Below are 24,501 nucleotides of genomic sequence, written 5' to 3' on the forward strand. Positions count from 1 at the left end.
TCAGAAAATGAATTTTGATGATGAGGTGAAGGCCATTTTTCTCTTAAGTACCCTCCCAGACAGTTGGGATACTTTTGCTACAGCCATAAGCAATTCAGCCCCTGCTTTCACAGGATTGTCATGCCAAGATGTGGAAAGCGCTCTTCTGCAAGAAGAGGTGAGGCGTAAGAATAGCAGTGAAAATAAGAATGCAAGTGCATTGGTTGTGGGCAGAGGTAGGCAGCAAAATAGAGGGGAAAACCAAAATAAAGGGAAATCTCGCAGTTAGTCCCGTCCTCGGAAGGACCTTGAATGCCACTACTGCCATAAGAAGGGGCATATTAAAAGGGACTGTTTTCAGCTGAAAAACAAAGGCAAGGATAAGGAAAGAAAAGAAGAGGACAAAGATGCAAAAAGAGATGCCCAAGACACCAAGGGCAAGGCTAAACTTGAGGAGCTCAATGCAATGATTAGCAGTGATGAAGATAATGACGATGTCATACTTGTTGCCTCCTCTGGTGATAGTTCTTTTCTTGTGGCCAATGATGGCTCATATGCACAGGATTGGCTATTAGACTCAGGTGCATCCTATCATGTTACTCCTCATGAGCAGTGGTTTGCTTCGTATGATGCAGGGAAGAAAGGATGCGTGAAACTTGGGAATGATTATGCCTGTGACGTTGTTGGTATTGGGGATGTGCATCTAAAATTCCCAAATGGTTCTGAATTTGTATTGCACAATGTGAGACATGTGCCACAGCTCAGGAAGAGCTTGATATCCACTGGGCAGCTTGATGATGTAGGGTATCTCACCCAATTTGGTCATTCTATGTGGAAGGTGCTTAAGGGAAATATGGTTGTGGCCAAGGGCTGCAAATTAGGCACCTTGTATCCACTGTATGTTGAGGGTGTTGATGCTAATGTAATCCATGTGACCGAGCAGCTACACACTTCATTGTGGCATAGCCGGTTGGGCCATATAAGCCAGAAAGGAATGAAAGTATTGTCTTCTTTGGGTTACTTGCCGAGACTTAATTTTTCTGATTTTTCAGCATGTGATCATTGTATTTATGGCAAACATAAGCAATCAGCCCATAAAAAGGCTGGACATGTTACGCAAGAAGTCCTAACTTTGGTACATACAGATGTATGTGAAATGCCCAATCTTTCTTTGGGCGGTGCCAAGTATTTTGTCACCTTTATTGATGATGCATCAAGGAAGATATGGGTCTATCCCATTAAGCATAAGAGTGATGTGTTCAAAGTCTTCAAGACTTGGTTGGCACTTGTTGAGAATCAGACAGGAAAGAAGCTCAAATGCCTCAGGTCTGATAATGGAGGGGAATACCTCTCAAGGGAATTTACTACATTTTGTGATGAGAAGGGGATAAAGAGGGAGTTGCCCGCTCCCTACAATCCTCCACAAAATGGCGTAGCTGAAAGGGCAAATAGGACCATTCAAGAGAGGACTCTTAGCATGCTCTCACAAGCAGGATTGACCCATGGTTTTTGGGCAGAAGCTGTTAAGACAGCAGTACATCTCATCAATAGGTCACCCAACCGGGCCTTGGATTTGAAGGTACCTGAGGAGGTGTGGTCCGGAAAGCCACCCTCTTACAAACATCTGAGGGTGTTTGGCTGCCAGGCCTTTATGCATATCAGAAGGGAAATACGCAGCAAATTAGACCCAAAGTCACGCAAGTGTATCTTTCTTGGGTATGGTGACAATGGAGAGATGGGTTACAGGTTGTGGGACCCTGAATCTCACAAGATTGTGAGGAGCAATGATGTGATTTTTCGAGAAGATAGGATGCAAAAACAGCCTATCAATACCATTGGAGTGAGAAGAGTCATTTTTGAGGAGGAAGGACCTTCAGCACAACCACAAAATGCCAATCAAAATGCTGTCCAAAATGGTCAAAATAAGCAGCCACCTCCGGCTTTTAATGCTCCATATTATCCTCCACAAGAAGAACCACAAATGCAGCATGAGATTCAGCAAGATGTGCTTCCAGAGCAGGCTGTACAGCCCCAAAATATGCAGGAACAGCAAGTAAATCAGCCACCTAATCAAGATGGTTGGGTTAGGCGGAGCACCAGGGTGTCCCGGATGCCTGACAGGTTTGTTCCAGGGGTGAATGCACTTGATGATTACATCATGGTGACAGATTGTGGTGAGCCCTCGTGCTTTAAAGAAGCCATGAAGAGGGAAGACGCAAAGAATTGGCAAAAAGCCATGGTTTCAGAAATGCAATCTCTTAAGAAGAATCAGACATGGAATCTAGTGCAGCTGCTTGCAGGCCAGAAAGTCCTACCATGCAAATGGGTTTATAGGTTGAAGATCACTCCAGGGGATGCTAAGCCCAAGAACAAAGCAAGATTAGTTGCTAAGGGGTTCAAACAGGAAAAGGGAGTTGAATTTGATGAAATCTTTTCTCCTGTAGTCAAGATGACTACATTGAGGACTGTTTTAGCTTTGGTTGCTTGTCAGGACATGGATCTTGTCCAAATGGACGTGAAGACGGCCTTCCTTCATGGAGACTTTCACGAGGATATTTATATGCAGCAACCAGAGGGATATCAAGTCAAGGGAAAAGAAGGGCTTGTATGCAAATTGCAGAAGAGTCTCTATGGGCTCAAGCAGGCACCCAGAGAGTGGTATCACAAGTTTGGTGCTTTCATGAAAGCACAAGGATTTAGACGGTCTGATCATGATATGCTCATGCTTATGCTTATGCATGAGCATAAGAGAAGTAGACATGTGCTCATGCATAAGCATGAGCATGTCTCTACACTAAGAAGACAAAAGATGGTAGTCTTCTTATACTCATTCTTTATGTGGATGATATGCTTATTGCTGGGAAGTCATCTATTGATATGAATGCCTTGAAGGCAAAACTGCACAAAACCTTCGACATGAAGGATCTTGGTGATGCAAATCACATTCTTGGTATGCGGATTGTGAGGAACAGGTCAAAGGGTTTACTCTATCTTTCTCAAAAAGAGTACATTGGCAAAGTTCTGGAGAGGTTCAATATGGATAAGGGGAAGGCTTTGAGCACACCATTGCCTCCATATTTGAAACTCAGCCAAAAGGACAGCCCTTAGAAAGGGCTAATATGGCCAAGGTTCCTTATGCTTCTGCATGTGGCAGTCTGATGTATGTCATGGTTGCTACTAGACCAGATATTGCTTTTGCAGTGGGAGTGGTCAGTGGATATATGGCTAACCCCGGTAAGAGGCATTGGGAGGCAATTAAGGGTATATTGAGATACCTTAAGGGGTCTCAAGATGTGTGCATATGTTTTGGCAAGCAAGATGCACAAGTGCATGGATACACAGATCCAGATTATGCAGGGCATGCAGACAATCGTAAGTCCACCACGGGCTACGTGTTTACTTTCATTGGTGGTGCTATTTCATGGATATCCAGGTTACAGAGATGCACAGCATTGTCTACCACGGAGGCAGAGTATATTGCAGCCACTGAGGCTTGCAAGGAGGCCATATGGCTTTCACGTCTGGTGGGAGACTTGGGTTTTTCAGGGGATATTCCTTCTTTGCATTGTGATAGCCAGAGTGCTATTATGTTGGCAAAGAATCCGGTCTTTCATCAGAAGACCAAGCACATTGATGTTAAGTACCACTTTATTCGTGAGGCATTGCATGACAAGTTGTTAGAACTTGTCAAAATCCATACTGATGATAACCCTGCGGATCTTTTCACTAAGACCTTGCCAGCAGAGCGATTTGCACATTGCAGGACACTGATGGGTGTTGGATAGGCCCTATATCACGTTCTGGCCTTGTACATTCTATATGTACTTGCTGTAATTTCTTTTTTTGTTTTGAGGCACATTGCCTTCAGGTGGGAGGTTGTTGGGGTTAAGGCCCTGTGCCACCTCATATACACTTTTTTATTACAAGTTACAGTGTGAACACGGTTCACTCTGAACCGGTTCCACCCTAATGCCTATCCTAATATACTCTTGAGGGTTGTGGTGTGCCCTCACTTCTGGATTTCACACCCACCACTCTTGTGGTTAGTCTCACTCTCCTCCACGCTGCCACCTCATATACACTTTTTTATTACAGGTTACAGTGTGAACACGGTTCATTTGAACCGGTTCCACCCTAATGCCTATCCTAATATACTCTTGAGGGTTGTGGTGTGCCCTTGCTTCTGGATTTCACACCCACCACTCTTGTGGTTAGTCTCACTCTCCTCCACGCGTCTCCGCTTCATCTTTTATCATTCAATGTAGTAATTTGATCACTTTACTATTACACAAGAGGTATCATCCAAGGAAAATAATGAAAAAAGTTCGCACATTCTTAGATATGAAGTCTTTTATCTATGGAGTTTCGGCCTTAGGTTTGTTTAGAATGATTGAACATAATCTGAAAACAAAAAGCGGGGAGCTGAATAGCCCGTTTTTCTTTTAGTTTCAAAAGAGAGTTTGTTTGAGTATACTTGTGCTTTCTAAGTTAGAAATGTATTTTTGCCTCTTTGCAGAAACGAGACATAAGTGTAAAGTGCCATTTAACTTTTTATGTTTTAAATGAGAGAGAGAGAGTTTCTAGTTTTTTGGAAGTTTTTGTTTCTTGACTTGCTTGTTTATTTTTGCTTAAGTCACCTGCTTCGTTTCTTCTTTATTTCTTGTTTTCATGCTCTTTTTTTTATTTGACGTATTTTAGTAAGCACTGGGTTTGCCCAAGAGACTCTGCGGGTCTTTAGAAACCCAGTATAGCTGCTTATGCTTGGGCACTGATGACGACATAAGTGTTGCTTTGCTTGCTAAGTATGTCTTCCTTTTGCTTTTCATAAAAGTTTTTGTTTACCTTTTTTCTTCTCTTTCATTTTCTCTTTTATTTTCTTTGTAGATTTTTGATCTTTAGAACAACAAAAATTCTAAATTTGTATGATTGGACTTATTCTAGTCTTACAAAGGTATATAAAAAAATTCTTTACATCACAATAGGTGATTCTTTGTTTCAACAAGCTATAGAAATCCCAATGGGTACTAATTGTGCCGTCTTTTTAGCAAACTTTTATCTTTTCACTTATGAATTTGAGTTTATGCAACGTCTTATTTCTATCAATACTTGCCCTATCATTTTACATAAGCTTAGTCAAGTTAGGCGTCTTATAGATGATTTATTTGTACCAGATGTTCCTAACTTTCAAGACTTTATGTACAAAGACGCTAGAGCTTTTGGAGAAGGAATCTATCCTCGTGACTCTTGTGAACTGAACTGCACTATAAGAGGGGATTCTTGTGTTTTCTTAGATCTTAGACTTTCTCAATCTACCATAGGATTAGAGGTTGATATATACGATAAATGTGAACAACTTGAATATAGTGGTTTACACATTATAAAAATGCCTCACATTGACTCAAACATTTCTGATTTGGCAAAATATGGAGTCATTTCTTCCCAATTCCATAGATTTTCCCGCCTTTGTACAACTAAGGAGTCTTTTATCACTCAATGTAGTAATTTGATCACTTTACTATTACACAAGAGGTATAATCTAAGGAAAATAATGAAAAAAGTTCGCACATTCTTAGATATGAAGTCTTTTATCTATGGTGTTTCGGCCTTAGGTTTGTTTAGAATGATTGAACATAAGCTGAAAACAAAAAGCGGGGAGCTGAATAGCTCGTTTTTCTTTTAGTTTCAAAAGAGAGTTTGTTTGAGTATACTTGTGCTTTCTAAGTTAGAAATGTATTTTTGCCTCTTTGTAGAAACCAGACATAAGTGTAAAGGGCCATTTAGCTTTTTATGTTTTAGATAAGAGAGAGAGAGAGAGAGTTTCTAGTTTTTTGGAAGTTTTTGTTTCTTGACTTGCTTGTTTATTTTTGCTTAAGTCACCTGCTTCGTTTCTTCTTTATTTCTTGTTTTCATTCTCTTTTGTTTATTTGACGTATTTTAGTAAGCACTGGGTTTGCCCAAGAGACTCCGCGGGTCTTTAGACACTTAGTATAGCTGCTTATGCTTGGGCACTGATGACGACATAAGTGTTGCTTTGCTTGCGATGTCTCATTTACTTATGTCACATTAGACCTGACTTTGACGTGACGGTTTATCTCCCTCGACTTTAATACTTGCTCTTTTGCACATCGCCCCTTCAATGGAAGCAAAAACGAGATGCTGAAGTGTATTGCTGCAATCAATAAATAAGTACAAGGTACACCCAATATACCAAAACCCTAGGACATGGCGTCCTAATTGGACTAAGTGTCCTAATTGGTACATGTACTAACTGTACCAAGTGTCCTAATTGCCTATAACTAGGCGTATAAGGCACATACCAAGGAATGAGTGGCACCTATGGATAGCCCATAGAATGGCCTACAAACCCTCCTCCATGGTATGGGCTGAAGTATTCTGGACAGGTCTCAACATAGTTGAATAACTAATGTCATGGTTGCACATGTTCATGCTGTAGGGATATAGCTACTTATGACTGTACAGAGCATAACCGATCAAGTCCCACAAGATACTAAGTTTAAAGCTTGCCGATAAGCTTCAAACTTAGGTTGAGGAAGAGCCTTCGTAAAAAGATCTGCCAAGTTGTCTTTAGTGGGAACATAAGACAACTGAATATCACCTGTTGATAATCTCTCGCTAACATAGTGATATGTTAGAAACATGGTGAAGGGGGGGAGAGAGAGAGAGAGAGAGAGAGAGAGAGAAGAGAGAGAAAGAAAGAAAGTTTATTAAAGTCTTCGGGAGACCGTGAAGGTCTATGAGACTAAAGATAACTGATACAATGAGCATAACGGTGGTGGTCTCAAAACGGGCCAACCAACCGTTTCTACAAAAAAGAGGTTATGAAGGACTATGTGTCTAGTCCTGATACAAAAAATATGTGTCTACCTCCAGATGATACAAAGAAGAAGAAGGGGGGGGCACCAAAAATGGGGCAGAGGGGGGAGATACAGTATACATGTGCAGGTGGTGATCGTCAGAGACCAATCATAGAGGGGCCGTCAAATGGGAAGTCGGAAAAAACCCTGCGATAGATGATTGGCCTCTGACGTCACGCGGCCTAGTCGAGCTCGGTCGTCGGGGGCGGCGGGTGGCCCTGTGGATGAGGGCAACGGTAACCCCAGTGGGGCGGGCCGAGAGCAGAGACGAGATGTCATGGACCTGGATGTGTGAGTCTGTCCGCTGACGCAGCTGTCATGGCTCTGGCTCTCGCTCACGTCCGTGTCGTTGGCTAGACTGAGAAGAGGTATTCTGTGACTGAAAGAAGTCAGTGATAGGCCGCTGGGTGTCCTCACGTTGTGTGTGCTGCTCGTGTCATTGTGCTCGGAGAGAAGTATCTCGGTGGCGGGTCATCTCATGTAAGAAAGCGGCTAGGCACCGTTGATCCGAGAATTGCAGCATGTGTGGGAGGGAGCCGAATCCGTTGCGGAAGAGGCAGTGGTATCGGCCTCGAATGGCATAATAGATAGGACATCTGAAAGCAAAGTGCTCCTCCGACTCGATCTCCTGTAAGTCGCAAAGTGGGCAAAGGCGGTGCTCTCGTGGGATACCCTCTGCGCGTCCACTCTCGATCCGTAATCGGTGTGACGAGACCCTAAACTGATCGAGGGAGATCCGGAGCGCATGTGGTAGATGAAGTTGTGATGAACCCCTCCTGTGAGATCTGGAGGCAGTGTCGGCGGTAGAAGTCGAGCTTGACAGGAAGCTCGGAGTGAAGAAACCATGTCCGCCAGGTGTGGAGCCGGAGCAGATCCGTCCGAATGAGCCGATTGACCTCCTGGTCAGTGGGGGAGAGAGGAGATGGTGGAGCGTCGAGGCTGTACTGAAAAGGAGGCAACCGGTCTAAGTCGAGGCCCAGTCGGGTGAACCAACTGGAAAGACGACTATACCAGCATCGCTGGTCCCCATCAACGGATAAGGCCATAGAGGAGGATAGGGCTAACCAAGGTAGGCGGAGGCGACCGTCAGCGGAGGAGCCAAAATCCCTGACTCTGTGGAGTTGGTGATAGCCTGAAAAGCCGCATCAAGCTGTAGGGGTGAGGCGCCGAACTCTGCTAGAATGATCTGGTGTGGTACCAATGGTTTGCTACGGATCATCCGAGCAAACATCAGTATCTGTAGGCGCTCAACTCGAGCCCACTCTGTGTCTGAAAGGTCGCCTCCCCACCAAGGGCTACCGTACATGCCTGCTGGGCAGACCAAAGAATAAAAAAGGAGAGACTTGGTCCGCGGGTCCTGGAAGTGGGAGTGGTAGCACTGTCGCTCCAGCCTGGCAAGAGCGGCGTATCCCCGACTGATCCTGGCCTGCATGGCCGGGCGCATTGTGAAGATCGGGCCTGAGAAGACAACGCCCAAGTATGTGTAGAAGTCAACTATCTCAACAGGGTTGCCGGCGAAGAGGAGGTGCATAGCGGGTCTGGAAGTGTTGAAGATCATCACCTTGGTTTTCCCAAGGTTGACCTTCAAGTCATGTGTATCACAAAAGACGTGAAGTCCATCCAAGTGTCGCTGAAGACCAGTAGCAGAAGAGGATAGTAGTACTACATCGTCTGCGTATAGGAGAATCTGGATGGCAGTCTCCGCAAGAGAGCAGCCTGCACCTCCGAGTGTCCTGATGGTGGTCTCGAGCTCGTCGATGTAGAGGCCAAATAGAGTCGGTGACAAGGGACATCCTTGTTTGACTCCGATAGTGCTTGTGATCTCTGGGGTCCAGCTGGTGCCAATCCTGACCTGCCCCGTCACCCGCTCATAGAGAGCTACTACTGCCCAGATAATCGCCAAGTTGTAGCCTAACTCCTGCAGACGTCTGATGAGTCGGGCGTTGGGAATGGTGTCAAATGCCTTGCGGAAATCCACAAAGCAACAATATACTCTCTGTCTCCTGTGTCTGGCCTCCTCAATGATCCCTCTAAGTGTAAAAATGTGATCGTAAGTCGAGTGATCCGTCCTGAAGCCGGCCTGTCCGGATGCCCTGAGCCCCTGTATCTCTACGCGAGCACTGACCTCGCCATCTAACACTGATGCATAGATCTTGGACATAACATGTCCAACCATGATGGTCCTGTAATTCCCTGGATCCATGGGATCTCCTGCTTTGTGGATGGGTGTGATAGTGTTCAGGGTCCAGGCTCTGGGGAACCCGTGGCAGACAGCTTCATTGAACACAGCGTTGCCAGGATGGGGGCTAGAGTTTTGATGCCATAGGCAACAAACTCTGTGCATAGGCCCTCATGATCCTTAGCTCGACCGTTATGAAGCTTATGCACTGCGTGGGTGACTCCCTGGGTTATGAAGAGGATACAAGAATTGGGGCGGGGGGTGGCTGAGAGGTTGGGAGGAGGCTGATCAGGGATATCATAGAGTGTGCGTGTGTAGGTGTGCCAGAGGGAAGTGTCCGTGAGGGGGGAGGGGGATCGGCGTTCTAGGAATTTCCTCCAGAAATCCTTGGAGTTGCTACTAAACAGAATGTTCAGTAGCGTATCCTCATTTTGGCGCAGGAAGGCTAGCTTCTTGCGACGGACTAGTCGACGATAATCCCTGGTGAGACGTGGGTTGGCCCTAGCGTTTCGCTGGGTCGTGAGTCGGAGTGTGCGGCGTAATGCTTTGCACTCGTCATCATACCATCTGTTGCAAGGGGTGGAGCCAGCGGGTGGAGGGCGGGTGGACCGAGTAGTGGAAGGAAAGATGTGGCGGGCTGCATTGTGAAGGGAGTGGGTGATAAGGGTGGCTCGGTGATCTAGAGAGGGTATGGTGTCTATGTGTCTGAGGAGGGAGGCTAGGATGGGCTGAGTAATCAGGTGAGAGGTTATGATCGAAGTGTATATCATGATAGGTAGTGTAGTGCGGGGTGTGGCTGGGAGGGGCTCGGGACGCAAGTATATGAAAGAAAAGGTAAGTGTGATCGGCTTCTGGGGGTAAGGGTGCAGTGCGGAAGTCAGTGATCTGTGGGGCTAAAGCAGGAGATCCCAGAATATAGTCGACGACACTGGCTCCTCCGCCATGTGGGAAACATGTGAAACCAGAGGAGGCAGGCCACCGATCTAGTCCATTGTAGATGACCAGATCATGTATACGTCCAAGGTCGAAAAGAGCCTGCCCATACCCAGTAACGGGAGCGCGACTGTCAGCCGAGGAGCGGGGGAAGCCTGAGTCCTCTGTGTCCATCTCAGGTAATAGGACCGGATCTGAGTGGAAGTCCAGGAGTGATGTCTGACGTGCACCTGTCCTTGCGTTGAAATCCCCAACTAGGAGGACCTCTCCGCGTCTGGAGAACTCCACAATGTCTGAGTAGAGATCTAGATAGGGGGATACCCCCGTATCCTCGCAAAGCATCCGTGCGAAATGTGACGTCTCAGGAGGTAAGTAGTAGACTGCAATAAAGAGGTCGCGTGTGGAGGGGCGTCGGAATCGGAGCCATAGGTAACAGGCATGGACATCCCGTCTAACCACGGATGTCAAGCTCGTGAGAGAGAGAGAGAGTTAGGGTGTGAGGAAATAATACTCAAATGAAGACATGAAGAAGGCTTTCATTCATTCATCAGGTATATCAAATCAAATCAATGATAAGTGAAGTACAAGCCTTATATAGGCTACACACTCACACACTAGCACCTAGTGCATATGGGATAAGTCCCATGATGACACAGGGCACTCACACAAGACTCACACACATAGACTAGTACTAGATCACCTAGTACTACACACCAACACTTCACACCAACGCACTCTTTGACTATGATATCTCCAACACCCCCCTTCAGAGCAAAGAGTGTGAGACCCAACACGCAAAGAGTAGACTGATCCCCCCTCCACCGCAATACTGCAAAGAGCAAGTCCAACTTTATTACACCTCTCGTGTGATATTGACTTCTCAAGCAACTTGCGACCGGCAAGGGCAAACCATCACTTGTCATCCCCCCTTACTCTGAACTGGGTGGTGAATACCATCGACCAAAGTAAAAGACAATACATTGATTTGGACAACCCAGGGCAAAGTACCTCTTATTGACTCCAAATAAATTCAATTTAGAGGGACAACTCAAGGCTGAGAACCTTTATTTGACTCAACACAAACACACATAGCATAGGGGCCTAGAAAGCCCAACCTTGGTGAAATGGATCCTCTGTTGGAATGGTCACCTCCCCATTTGTAAGCCCCCATATGACGAGAGCATGGGGGTGGTAGACCAGGGGATATTGGGGCTGCCACATGGGCAGCACATGAGCTGCCATGTGGGCAGCACACAACAAAAGGTAAACGCTGCCACATGGGCAGCACACATGCTGCCATGTGGGCAGCTATCTAGACATGGCCAATGGGCTAGCTAGAAGGGTACCTGGCAAGTCGTGGAGCTCCACTCCTAATTCGGCAAGAGGAGGAGCTTTTGGACTCAGAGTTTGCATATGACATAGCCCTTTTTGTAGAGGGCTCTGCTCGGAGCTTGGATGCAATTAGGGAGGCCTTGGCAGTGTATTGTCTAGCCTCAGGCTCCAGGATCAACTGGACCAAATCATTTGGCTTTCTCGTAGCGATAGAGGCGGTACAGGAGATCCAGGATTGGGGCTCAGCACTAGGCTTCTGGTAGATTCCGAGGGGTAGACATCGAGATACCTTGGCTGCCAGGTTGGCATTGATATTTCAGCAAAGCAGCAGATCTCCCGGGTCCTAGAGAGTGTTCGGCGCAAGCTTTTGTACTGGAGCTCGACCAAACTCTCTCTTGCAAGAAGGGCCTTGGTGGCTAACCAGGTCCTCCTTGCTACCGCCTGGTACATAGCCTTGTGCTCGTGTTTTCACAGGGGATGCATGGGACAGCTGAGGCGCTTGGTGCACAGTTTCCTCTGGGCAGGATCGGATGGCACACGTAACACCCAAATCGGGGTAGCCTGGCAAACAGTGATCTTGCCCCAGGCCCAGGGAGGATTGGGCATCATTGATCCGGAGATGCAGAGCAGAGCCTTGTTGGGCAAGTTTTGTAGTGAGGGGCCTCAGTCCAAGAACATAGCCCTGGAAGCTTCTTCTGCAGCGCAGTCTCCTTCGAAACACCCCCCGCACGGGTGGTCAGCGGCAGCAGTCACATAGATGGCTCTTCTCGGAGGCCTCCCTTACAGGGAAGGGCTCTCCCTTGATGCGGAGTCTCTTCAAAGTTTGGCAACGATTGGTAGGGGGTCTTATCCGGGCTAGTCCTAGTTTTTTGACGAGTTTGCGCGACAGCCTCTGATCTGGCACTCGGAGGTCCGGGATCAGGATGGTGGCATGTTGGGACAGAGGTTACACATTGGTTGGGCACAGTGGGATAGCGTCCTAGCTTGATCTTTTAGGACGTGGGCGAGACTCCCGACTGACGTAGAGGTACAATTAGAGACCCTCTCACATCTTCGGGGTGCGGGCGCGAGGATGACAGAGATTGAGGTAGCTATCCTAGAGTCTTAGTGGGCGGGCCTTCAGAGTTTCACACCAGCACAGTGGTTGGGTTAGTTCTCAAGGATAGGGGTACCTCTTCGGATTCAGCTATGCCCCCTCCCTCCCATTCTCAGCCGACCCCGGTTCTACAGTGTGGGTCTAGGTGGCCTCTTGCAGACTCTGACAGATGGAGATCCGGAGATAAATGGAGCCTTGAATCAGTTAGGGTGGCAAAGGGTCAGAGTCATGGGCCCGTCTAGGCAAGGAGTGGTCCATCCACCCGTCTTGCATCTCAGATTTGGATGCAGCTCGCTCGCGCTTATAGTTTTGGGAGGGCCGTCCCCTCAGTGAGGTACTGTGGAACCCAAGCGAGTGGTTTTGGCTGTCCAGAGTAGGCCACGTAGAGAGAGTGGAGGAGGTGCCCTTCTTCTCTTATACTACATGCATAAGACGTCGCATGCAGTTGGAGGCGATAGCCTGGACTATGTCGAGAGAGAGGCATTGGGCAGCGCAGTAGGTAGGTGAGATCCAAGGTCTGTACACACCTCCAGTCCAGTCTCTGACCGGGGAAGATCTCCTACTTTTTTGGGATGATAGCGCATGGTCGTCTTCCTGTTGGCCCTTGGTTGGAGCAGATGCGGGTGGATGGCAGCTGCCATAGATGCACGATTGGGACTTTGGAGACGATCCCCCATTGCATTTGGAGCTGCCCAGCAGCATAGAGGATATGGCGAGGAGCGCTTCGGATTGTGGTGAGGCTTAAGGGCACGCAGAGGGACTTCACGTGGGGCATGGCTGCTTGGTTGTCAGAGGGTGGCCATGCCTTTCCCATTGACGTGGTCTCTCCAGCATAGAGGATACATGGCCTTAGCATTCACAGCATTGAGTTTCATGAGGCGACCCCTCCCACTAGTCATCGACCTTTTCCTTTGCGGAGGACAGCGTGTGGGAGACAGTAGCCAGCATTACGGCATGGAACATCTGGGTTGCTCGCTGCAGTTGGGTTATGGGCCAGCACCATGCTCCACCGTCGGCCACCTTGGTAGCCATCTGGCAAGACATCATCTTCACGCTTTGTGCCATTTGGGAGCGAGGCTCTCGAGGTTCTCGAGCTACCGTCGCACGACAAGAACGTTTCTGCAAGGCTTGGCCTGTAGGTGTTTTCTACAACATCACCCTGAGAGGGATCAGATTGTTGTATAGTCGCCACCCAGAGAATCCCTAGGCAGTGAGCTGGGATCTCCGGCAGCAGCAGTGTCTTTCTGACAGCCAACATTTAATTTTTTGTTGATTTTCATGGTTGGCACCTTTATGGTATTTGCCAACTTGTATGATCGTTTTTTACAAGCATTAGTAGAAGTTCTTTTCTCTGGGAAAAAAAAAGGTGTTGTGGAGCTCTTGTAGGGGGCAGACACGTGGACATCAGGGACGTGCAGCAGCCTGATTGTGCAGGGATTTCCAGCAAGGACAGACGGCGCTTCAGTACAGAGAAGGGATGGGATGCATACGTGGCTGGTATAGGCCTGGCAGGAGGCAAGGATGCTGCAGCAGAGAGGCACAACCATGGCGCTGCAAACAGGGCAGGCTGGAGCCTGCAGGAAGGCCCGCAATAGGGCGCATATGGCTTGGGCCAGTGGCGCAGTGCCACGTGGACAGGCGGTACAGATGGGCCAGCAAGAGGGCCCTTGTAGGGCTGGTTGGGCTGAGTCAACCTAACAGACCAGCCATTCGGCCCATTTAGGGCTGGCTGCTCGGTTGGTTCAAGGGGGCCTTGTGCCCTATAAAAGGAGAGGCCCTGGGCCTCATAATTCATCCAACATTCAGCAAGAGCAGGAGCAGACATGAGCAGCCAGAAGCCACTCCCTTGGGCCTCACACTGGGGGTAAAGGAGAGTGGAAGGTGTGCTGCAGACTGAGTTTCCTAGAGGCTGGACCTTGGCTGTCTTCTAGGGCAGCGAGGTGTTGTGATCATATCTGGAGCAGAAAATCTACAGCAGACGAGCAGCAGTTAGGGCTTTCTTGGGCCTACTCCCAGGAGGTGAAGGAGACCTACAGAGAGCTGCAGACTGAGCTAGTAAGAGCTGCCTACCTAGGCTGATCTACAGGCAGTAAGGTAGAGAGAACCACTCTGGACAGCGAGTCTACATACGCTCGAGATGGAGCACGCGGGCTCAGAGATCTAGAAGTGCTTGACATCTAGTAGGAGAACCTTTTGGTATTGTATCCTGTCCTACTTTGTGGACGGACGGAAATATAAAGTGTTGCTTCTATATTTGTCTCTGAGCATTGGCTATTTATTGGCTTGCACATCTATGCACATTAAGTTAAGAAGTTTGTGATTCCACACCCCACACCACACTGTGTGAGCTCCTGGATCAATTCTATCAGTCTTCTGTAGTGCGTACCCTCTATTGGGTCATTTCTAACATCCTCATCGTCAAGAGAGAGGCCATGAACCTCTGCTGTAGCTGCATGTATCTCCTCCAGGGGCTCTTCAGGTTCAGCTTGGTCTTCAGCCAGAAGATTAACATGATGCTTCTCTTCTTCCTGTGATTTCTTCTTGAAGTAATGGGCTTCAATGTGTCCTTTCCTCTTGCAAAACCTGCAAATAATGTTCTTGTTAGTCTTCCATTTGCTTGTGGAAGCAAATGCATGATCAACAGGAGAGGCAAGAGCGGGTTCCTTATTGGGACGGTCCTTCTCAATGAGGCGTGCCACCATATCATCAAACGTGGTAGTGGCAAGACAAAGGATCTCAAGAGCGTGCTCAAAGTGAGAAATTCCATGCATACTCTTCATAAGGACGGCCATCTTATCTTCATCATCAGGGACTCTTTTAAAGCTTGAGAGTTGTTGAACAAGAGATTGAAACTGGGCTAGATGATCACTCAACTCATCACTCTCTTCCATTTTCAGATCATAAAATTTGAGCTTCAAAAAGACTTTAGAGTTGGTGATTTTATTACCAAAGAAGGTCTTGAGGCAACTCCAAATCTGCTTAGTTGTTGACTTGAAATCCACATGATGGATGAGAGAGTCAGCTAAGCAAAGACCAATGAGGGCAATGGCCTTAGCATTCTGCTGCTTCCAAATCCTTTGGTGTTGTTGATCAAGTAACTCAACCTGGTCATCCTCCTCAACATCCCAAACTCCTTCACGCATAAGGAGAAGCTGCATTTTGGTTTGCCATGTGGGAAAACCTTCCCCTTAAACTTCTCCATGAGGATAGAACTTGAAGACAAGGAGGTCGTGATTGAAAATAGCTTCGTGAGAGTGGACAGCAGCCTGAAATGGATAACCAGCAACTGAGTTGGCTGGTCTAGGTCTTGGTAGACGTCTGCAGCAAGCAATCAATGGCATGGGGTGCTCCGAAATGCACATAGCAGAACCAAGACAGCAAAGTTGATGCTGTGAATGACTTCAAAGAGCAGCAGCCTCCTCAAGATTTGGAACTGAGCGCTGCAACAGGTCCAAACCCCTCAAAGCGGCTCACAAGAGCACTTCGAAATGCAAAAACAGGTTGCCTATTTGAAGGGCAGCTAATGTTAGATATGCTGGAAGCCAAAAGACTGCTCCAAAATGCCTTCAAAGGCCTCAAGTACTGCAGATAATGCTGTCAGGTGGCCGACTACACAGCAACAGCAATAAAAGGCTGTTCTTGGCATTGAGAAACCTCGGAAACTACTCTGTTGAAGGCGGCTATGTAACAGGAGCTAAATTCGACAATGAGGTGCTTTGAAATAGACTTGAAGGTCCGCACGTGCAGGCGCGATGATCCGACCAGCAAGGAAGGAGGCTGTGAAGGGCGCCTAGAGCTCCAAAAGGTCTTGAATCAAGGCGGCTGGCTATGGAGGCAAAAAAGACTGAAAGGAGGGACCAACTGAAGCAAATAGCTGCAAGGAGGAGGCAGAATGGAGACGGAATGAGCTACCTGAGAGAAAGAGATAGCTAGAGGCGGAAATGAACAAGGGGCGAAATGGAGCAGGGCTGAGTCGGCTGCAGGCTGCAAGAAGAAGGGTTGAAGCAAAATTAGGGTTAGGGCTAGGGTGACGTGGCAGCTATGGAAGGTGGATCTGATACCATGTTAGAAACATGGTGAAGGGAGAGAGAGAGAGAGAGAGTTAGGGTGTGATTTTTCCACATCGCTACTTAATTTAACTACCCAGCTTGAGGCAAAGAAATAGTTAAGAGTGTACAGGATGCTCTTTGAGTCCAGATGACTTTTGTTCCTCAGTCTTGAGCACTCTTCTGAATCTAGTAAGAGTACACTTAGCCATAGACATCTTTGTGATTGGTGGGCCAGCATATCATGGACTGCTTGCTACTTCTATCCTTTGGCTGGTGATACAGGAAATGCAGTCATGCTATGGTTGTGCCACTCTGACATGCACTTTTTAGAGAGAATGATTTAAGATGTTTGTTATGCGCAGTCCCACTCACTTGGTTATGTCTTTTTGTTACTTTTTGTATCCTAATAGTGCTTGAAAAAAATGCACGTTCTGTGCATATCTTGAATGCCAGTTTTCTTGTTTCAGGTTCTCAGTGCTGCGGGTTCTTCCCATCTCATAAGTTTTACAGGGGCAGAAAGGGTGCCCTCGCCTTTGTGCAGCAGTCCTTCCAGTGCTAGACCGAGCAAGCATCTAAGATGTAGAAAGTACCCCCCACTCAGGTCAGCAATATAATTATCATCACTTTGACTTTCTGTTATTTGAAAGAGGGCTAGACATAGGAGGTGGTGTGATATGTAATTGCAAACCGATTTAAACTTTCTGACTTACTGCATAGAAGTACCTTCTAGCTTGGATAAGAAAACTTTTTCCTTCACAAGCAGTTGTAGCTTGGATGGACTGGTTTTTATTCCTTCATCCTAACCAACTCTGTCTTTTATTTCATAATTCAAAATAGGAATCAGATCTTTGTATAACGGATGCTTGCACATACGTGTGCACGTGTGTTATTAGAAAACTTCCATATCGGTCGAACTTCTTTGGCAGATTTCATCTAGATTCAAATGATTGTCTGACTGTATCTACAATCATCACTGCCTTTGGTGTACTAAAGTCCTATGCCTTTGATGCACCTGCTTGATAGGAGAAGTATCTTCCCTTCCTCAATCACTGCATCCAGTCGAGGATGTACCTGCAAACCACTTTGCTGAAGGTCCAATGTAAGAGTCAAGGTTTGGGGCTCCTTATGAGCCGCAAGGAGGTTCATATAGCCTATAAAAAATTTCTTATTGAACAGGCCTCGCGAGTTCAAAATGCTTGGACTTCAAGGAGTACATATCCATGTTTATTTCGTGTAGCTCTATTTTGACAAGCTCTGCATCATCCACTGCACTAGCTACTCTTCACCCTTAAAGCCGGTCCAAAAAATGGCTTGAGCCATGGCACATGGACAGGGGATGCATGGTCCAGCCAACATGTTACAAAAATTTCATAGAGACATCATTGAAAATCGATGATGGTAGTGGTCCAGTGGAGTGTGGAGCTATCATCCCTGTGAGTCATGTCCTTTATTTTGGTAAATAGCATGGTAGCTCGCCTTACTTCTGACGCCCCTAAGAATTCCCTAATAGCATGATCACGCACAAACCAAAATCCCCCATTGCCTGTGCCTTGTGGCAGGCTAAAGAGCAGCAGCAGTATGCTATTTGGTGGCCACATAAGAAAGAAGCAGAGCGTGGAGCAGCAGGTCTTACAACTGCCATAAATCCATGTAGGCAGGCTAGATAAGGTGTACAGCCTATATAGTGCCTCCTAAATCGCCCTTTGAGCATTGCCAGCTGAGAAAGAAGCCCCACAGCTTGAAGCAAATAATTGATGGTATGAAAAAGAGGAGCAGCAGCAGCCTACATCAATCGCATCTCCTCAGTCATCTGTAGGACCATTTTTTTTTTCGCAAAAAGTAGTGCTAGTTATATTGCTTGAAAACGAGAGTACAAGAAGGCCTAAAGGCCAGCGGGCTGTAATCACAAAACGGATACAGCCCGTGGTAACAAAATAATTACAAGCCTCTCAGGGCATAATCATCTGAGTGTGGACAAACAGCCACGGCGGGGGCGAGTAATGCCACTGAAGATTGTGAGCAGAGTGCTGGAAGAAAAGCTCTTGATGGTCCCAGTCGCCAAGGAAGCGCCGTTTCTTCTCCTTCCCTGCCCGGGAGTCCCTCTGACTCTGATCCCACTGACCCTTGAGCGTGTGAATGATCGTGCTCCAGATGTCCGCTAGGGTCTAGGTAGCAGAAGAAGCATGATCTCCTAGGGTCTGCGCGCATCTGGAAGTCCAGATATGCCAGCCTACAATACTCCCTATGATCTCCCAAACTGGGTGCCGAGTCATCGCTCCTGCATCTGTCTCTGTTAGATGCCAGGGGAAGCTTTCCATGTATGCCCAGGTGGCCTGCGTGATGAAGAAAACTGGATCCTGTCGAGAGAACTCATAAGCCAAGTGATGTCCCACCTCGGTGCTGCACTAGCAAACGGCTCCCCAAGTGACCGGTCCTAGCTCGGGTGTAGCCCTCGCTAAGATCCCCATGACTCCCTTCCACACTGTCTGAGCATGCGAACAGCTCCAAAGGCAGTGCTTCAGGGATTCCTCCTCCTGAAAACACATCTGGCAGTGACCCTCCTGCCCCATCTGCCTCAGCCAGCTCCCAACTGGTAGCCCCTTATGGACCACCATCCAAAGAAAGTAAGAGATCTTCCTCGGCCGCCAGCTTGCCCATAGAGACTTCCAGAATGTACGAAGAAAGACCAGAGATATCCCTTGGGCATACCAGCTATGTGCTTGGGTAGGTAGCCTGCGTTGGAGAGCCCCAAGAGCACGCCTACCGGTACGCGCGCTATATGAGAAGAAGGGGGTAGGGTTCTCTGAGGTCTCCAGTGGTGGCCAGCGACACTCCCCTAGGTCCCACTCCACCTTTGTCAAGGAGCGGCCCTCCCAAATCCAGAGTCTCCAGTCCTGGTCCTGCACAACCAGGGGGTCCATATGCCACGCTTTCCCTTGCAGCCCTATGATGTGAAGGCGCTGTCAGGGAAGCTGGGGGTCGATCACAGCCTCTCTGCTCTGGAGACGGCTACCATCGGCGGTGGAGAAGAAATGAATTGAGGAGTCCGAGAAGAGGCCTGCAACCACCAAAGGAATGCCGCGGGGTGTGAACTGCCCTAGCCACCTCTCATCTCCTGGGAGGAGCTGTCTGGTAATCATGGGAATCCTCCAACCTGCAGGAATGGCAGCATCAATCTCCGCTCGCCGAGCCTGGATCCCACGTGCCGTACCTATTGCTGCGCTCTGGGCCCAATTGGCTATAGACGTCCCTCCAAACCCGGAGCGAGCGTGCAGGCCCACGCGCCCAGAGCGCCCATGGGATATGGGATCTCTCTCCAAGCTGGCGACCTGTATCATCTGTCACCTGGCTGCTCCAAATCAGGGGCTGTTTGTCTATCTCCTCTCGGCAGCTGGGGGGAACCTGGGAGAGGCTGTGCCGCAGCTTCCTCCAGACCGAGAAGAGATTGCAGAGGAAGGGGAGCGGGGCTGAGTCAGCGGGGCTGAAGTGAAAATCCACCGAATAGAAGGCTGCCAATCACCCCCTCTCTGGGGGATACACGCGCTGAGACCATGCTGAAGCAAGAGCTTCCACGTTTGCCCTCCTGGGGTCAGACCGCGGATGACTAACTTGCCAAGTAATGCCTGACTCTGTCTGGATCTATGATGCCAAGACCGCCGCCCTCTGTCTGGGGGAGAATGACCGTCTGCCAGGCGACCCGGGCTCTGGTGGTGCCGAAACCGTCTGAGCCAGACCATAGAAAGTTCCGCACCAGTCTCCTCAGCTGGGCTACGCACGATCTCGAGAAGCACCAGCAGGATGCCACATACCAAGCGGTGGCTAGAAGGACCTGATTGACCACAAGGGCCCTGCCTGCCAAAGATAGCCGAGCTGTGCTCCAGAAGGCTAGCTTCCATCGTATGGAAGCTAGGACCGGTAGGAACTGCTGAGCCGGCGTGGTATCCAGCCCTACCTGGAATCCCATGTAACGTGTCGTCTGTCCTCTAGGGATCCATCGAAACCCCAGGAAAATACCCCACTGTGAGCTGGCTCTCGGATCCGGAAGAAAACCAACTGACTTATGCCAGTTGATTTTCGCCCCAGTGGCTAGGCAGAAAACCTCTAGAGACAGTCTCACTCGCTCCAGTGACTCAATATCATCTTGCACATACAGGGCCGTGTCGTCTGCATACTCGGAGTCCAGAAGTTCTGCATCGTCCCTGATAGGGAGGCGTCTAAGGTCGGTCGGGGCATAGATATTGAGGATGCCGATGCAGGATCCCTCAATATTCAAGCCCACCCAAAGCGCTCGTCCTGGGATCAAGGTGCTAAAACCACACACATGCTGTACTAGAGAAGCGTTGATGGAGGTACAGACACCTCTGCTCCTCCCCTGCTCGTCGATCGAAGGTTTCCAGTAGGTGTGGGAGCACCCTGTGAGGACCTTCCCACACTTACTGGTCTGAGAAGCCGAAAGCTTGTGTTCCTGTAATAGGAGCACATCTACCCTTCCCACCAAAGCTGGCTGGAGCTCCTGTCTGAGCACCATCTTCCTGGGGCCGCGGGTTCCTGATGAGTGGAACCCGTTGATGTTCCAAGAGATAATGCTTATACTCATGAAGAGGAGAGATGGGCCACAAACAGCTGTCTGCTTGTGGTCGATGTCAAGGTGGTCGGAGGATGTCCGATGTGCAGACGAAGGCGCTTCTGTGAAGGTTTCGAAGGTGAGGCCGGATCATCGGACCCATCCTCTAAAACCTTCAGTAGAGGGGAAAGGCCCTTTGTCCCATGGTGGTAAGCTCTCTCTAACCAACTCAAAACCTCCGCCAGGGAAATACTGTAGAAGCCCGCTACCTCTGAGGTCCTTCAAGGGCGGAGCCCTTCCGCGTAGATCCACTCCAGAGGCGGTCGAATGATGACTAAAAGGCGGAACCGTTTGGCGCTGTGGCGCCATCTCAGACGAATGTCACCCTCCTTCCACTGCTGCTGAAGAAGCTTCGCTGCTCTACTACCAATCCAGTCCTGTACCTGCTCCTGGGACTAATCACGAATCGTCTCCCAAACATTTTCATTCGTCCATTGCTCATTCTCGTCACTAGTGATAGTGAAGGAATAGCTAGGACCATCATGGGGGGCGAGGACGGACACCTTACCCTCTGTCCTTTTCGGAGGAAGAAGATGCTAATGTCTAGGCATGCAGGGAAGGAGCCAATACCAGCTGCATCCAAGTAGTCCCAAGGTCCTGCTCGATAGAACTCCAGAGGTAGAGCTCTAGGAGCTGCCCTTGGGTGGGGGGACGAAGATGAGGAGTCAGAACCAGAAAGGGGGGTGCTGGTCGTCGGAAGAACTGGGGTGGTGCTGGCTGTCTGCGGAGAAAGGCCTCTCCCCTCCATCGGGCCAGGGGGGGTAGGCGCGGAGGAGGTCTGTGCTAGCTTCGGGGCCGCAGGAGGAGGGGGGGTCCCCGTGGGATCATGCTCGAAGGAAAGGGGAGGGCTGAAACCAAAGGTGCCGGGGGGGGTCCCGGAGGGGGAGGGAGGTAGGGAAACCGAGGAGGGGGGAGGAGGAGGGGGGTGGGGTGAAGGATGAGGAGGAGGCTGGCGTACCTTCTCCTTCCCTTTCTCCTTCCCCTTACCGGGCTGCTGCTGACTGGTGACCTCAGGAGTCTCCTGCTGGAGAGGGGGCTTTTTGGTTATTGTTTTGTTTCCTTTCTGTTTTCTTTTGACCTCAGTCCAGGCTTCCCCTTTTGGAGGGGTTGTCGGTGCCTGGCGGGGGGGATCCTGAGTTGCCTGGCTGGGGGCCATCAGAGGGTCTGTCCTCGTGAAGAGAGGGCAAGAGCGATCCTGGTGCTCGAAGCCGTGGCATCTCAGACACTGATCTGGGCGACTAGTGACCATAATGTGCTGCGTCACCACACCTGTGTCCATCTCAATCTCGAACTTTGAGGGGATACTTTGCGGATCTAGGACTGCCACTTTGATGCGTGGCACCCCTTGGGCTGCCGCCGCATCAACGAAGGTGTCCTACATGAGCCAGCCAAAGTGCGCCCCCAAGTCCTTGATGATCGGGCGAAGCTCTGTTGCGAGGCCGGGGAAGATGAGGTAACTGGATGGCAGGGGATGCGGAAGCGGGCATCGAAGTCCGCTACACTGAAACCCCTATACCATGGGACCATAAGGATGATCTTCCCACCCACAAAGGTAGGGGACCGTCTGACCATATCGCTCGCAGCCTGTGCCGAGGAGAGCTTGAGCCAGAAGATACCACGTCCCATGAGTGCGACCTCCTCAATGTGGCTGTCCTCAAGGTATAGGGTGGACTGCAGCCAGTCCCTGACGTCTGCTCGTGAAGGGGCGTAGCCAATGACTCTTCCATAAACGAAAGTCTGGGAAAAGTCATTGGCAGCTTGCTTCACCAAGGAGACCTGATGCTCTGTTAGTGTTATGCGGTAGGCTGAAGGAGGGGGGGGGGTCCGTCTGGGCCACCGGTTCCGAGCTTACGACCGCCATACCGCACCGACAAACTGCGAAAGCTCCAAAAGGCGGGGGAAAAGAAACGGCAAGGGCGAGGGAGGGAGGAATTGTCACGGGGGCGTGAAATTCTAGGTACTTTAATGTACTACAAGACCGTGATAACTTTGGTTTTAAAAGTCCAAGCGTGGGCTTAATAATGTGTAATTAAACGCGGCATGGTGCCTAGCACATAAGCGTAATTAATCCCTAGGCCCAAAGACATTCCAAGGAATTAAAAGAGTGGTTGTTGGGAAATGATGATGTGGCATTTTTAATGGGCCCCCTAGAGGGCCATGTACCTTCAGTGGCCCCCCTAGAGTTCCAGGTGGCTCTAGTGCCTTCTACATGCTCCTTTGCCATTCCTGGACCTTCCTGGGCCTTCTAAACTTCACATGTGTAGTTTTCTCTCTCATCTTCTCCCTTTGTTGAGATTTTGGACTGGTTTTTCAGCCTCCTTCAGCTGAATTCCGTTTTTCTTCATAACTCCTCACCCGTTTGGATTCCTCGACTTCCGTTTGGCCCGATGGCTTCCCCTCTGCCTCCCCTTCGTAGTGATATGCTTTTCCCTCCGTGCGTTTGGTAGAACGGGCAGAGCTGAGCACTTCTTTTGCTGGTCGAATTTGCAAAAGTGGCTTTTTCTGGACCTTTTTTCTTCTACCGCCTCCTGGGCCTCTCCTCTTGCAAAGCTACAGCTTTCTGTTGAATTTCGAGTGGTTCGACGCGCTGGTTGACTGGTTTTTCTCAGTTTTGGAGGACTTTCCGGCAATGAAACTTCTCCAAAACCTTCTCAATGCATTCCTCTCTGAAGCACGCTTCTTTTGAGCCCAAGAACTCCCACTTCTTCGCGACAGAAGTGCTTCTTTTCGCATTTTTCAGTGGAATTCTTGCTGGTCGGCTCTTGTAAATGCTCTTTCTTCATGCCTTTGCACTCCTCTTTGGCTGATAATGCAATTGGGCATTGGCTACTATGTCCTCTTGGCGATTGAGGACTTGGTTCGAGTTTTCAGGGCTTGGTGAGTTGTGATTTTGCTACTGCAATTTCTTTTTGTCATAAGCTATTGGTTGGCCTCGTGTGCCGCCTCTTTCTTGGCTCACAGGTGCCCAGGCAGTGCTACATGAGTCATTCCTTGGTTGGGTACTTTGCTGATTTTATTTTGGAGCTTTGAAAAGCTTTGTGAATGCCATCTGGAAACCACTCAAAGAGAGTGCAGCTGGGGTGCAGTGTGATTGCATCTGGACAGCCAATGGAATTGCACTCGAAAAAGAGAATGCCTTTGGGTTGAGCCTACGGGTTAAGTGCACTTATGTGATGGTGTTATATGCTTGAAAGCCTTGCGAAGGCTTAGTGAATTGGGGCTGCGTGCTCGATTGCAGGGAAGGTCTCCCAGATGCAACTTGTAATCATTTCACTGTGAAATATAAAGAAATACCGAAAGGGGCGCCACGGTGTTTGGGGCCAATCGGGTGCACTTGTCTATGTCTGTTGAGCAGGGGCATTCTAGCCTCCATCCCTTTTTCAGTGGTTTTGTTTGTGAACAAATGGGTAAATGCCAAATGGTGATCATGCAAT

General features: G+C 48.9%; 1 protein-coding gene across 2 annotated transcripts in view; it reads left to right on the top strand.

Moving 5' to 3' along the window:
• EMB2759 (embryo defective 2759) overlaps nucleotides 1-24,501 on the top strand; it is a 66,831-nt gene that overhangs the window by 13,361 nt on the left and 28,969 nt on the right. For both annotated transcript variants that reach the window (XM_087392090.1, XM_087392089.1), the window contains exon 2: nucleotides 16,911-17,044. In XM_087392090.1, coding sequence (XP_087248216.1) covers nucleotides 16,911-17,044 — 134 coding nt within the window. The remainder of the gene's footprint in view (nucleotides 1-16,910; nucleotides 17,045-24,501) is intronic.

This window comes from Dipteris shenzhenensis, chromosome 20 (assembly GCF_047967505.1).
Source record: "Dipteris shenzhenensis isolate YYH24624 ecotype China chromosome 20, Dip_SZ_1.0, whole genome shotgun sequence".
NCBI classification, from domain to species: domain Eukaryota; kingdom Viridiplantae; phylum Streptophyta; class Polypodiopsida; order Gleicheniales; family Dipteridaceae; genus Dipteris; species Dipteris shenzhenensis.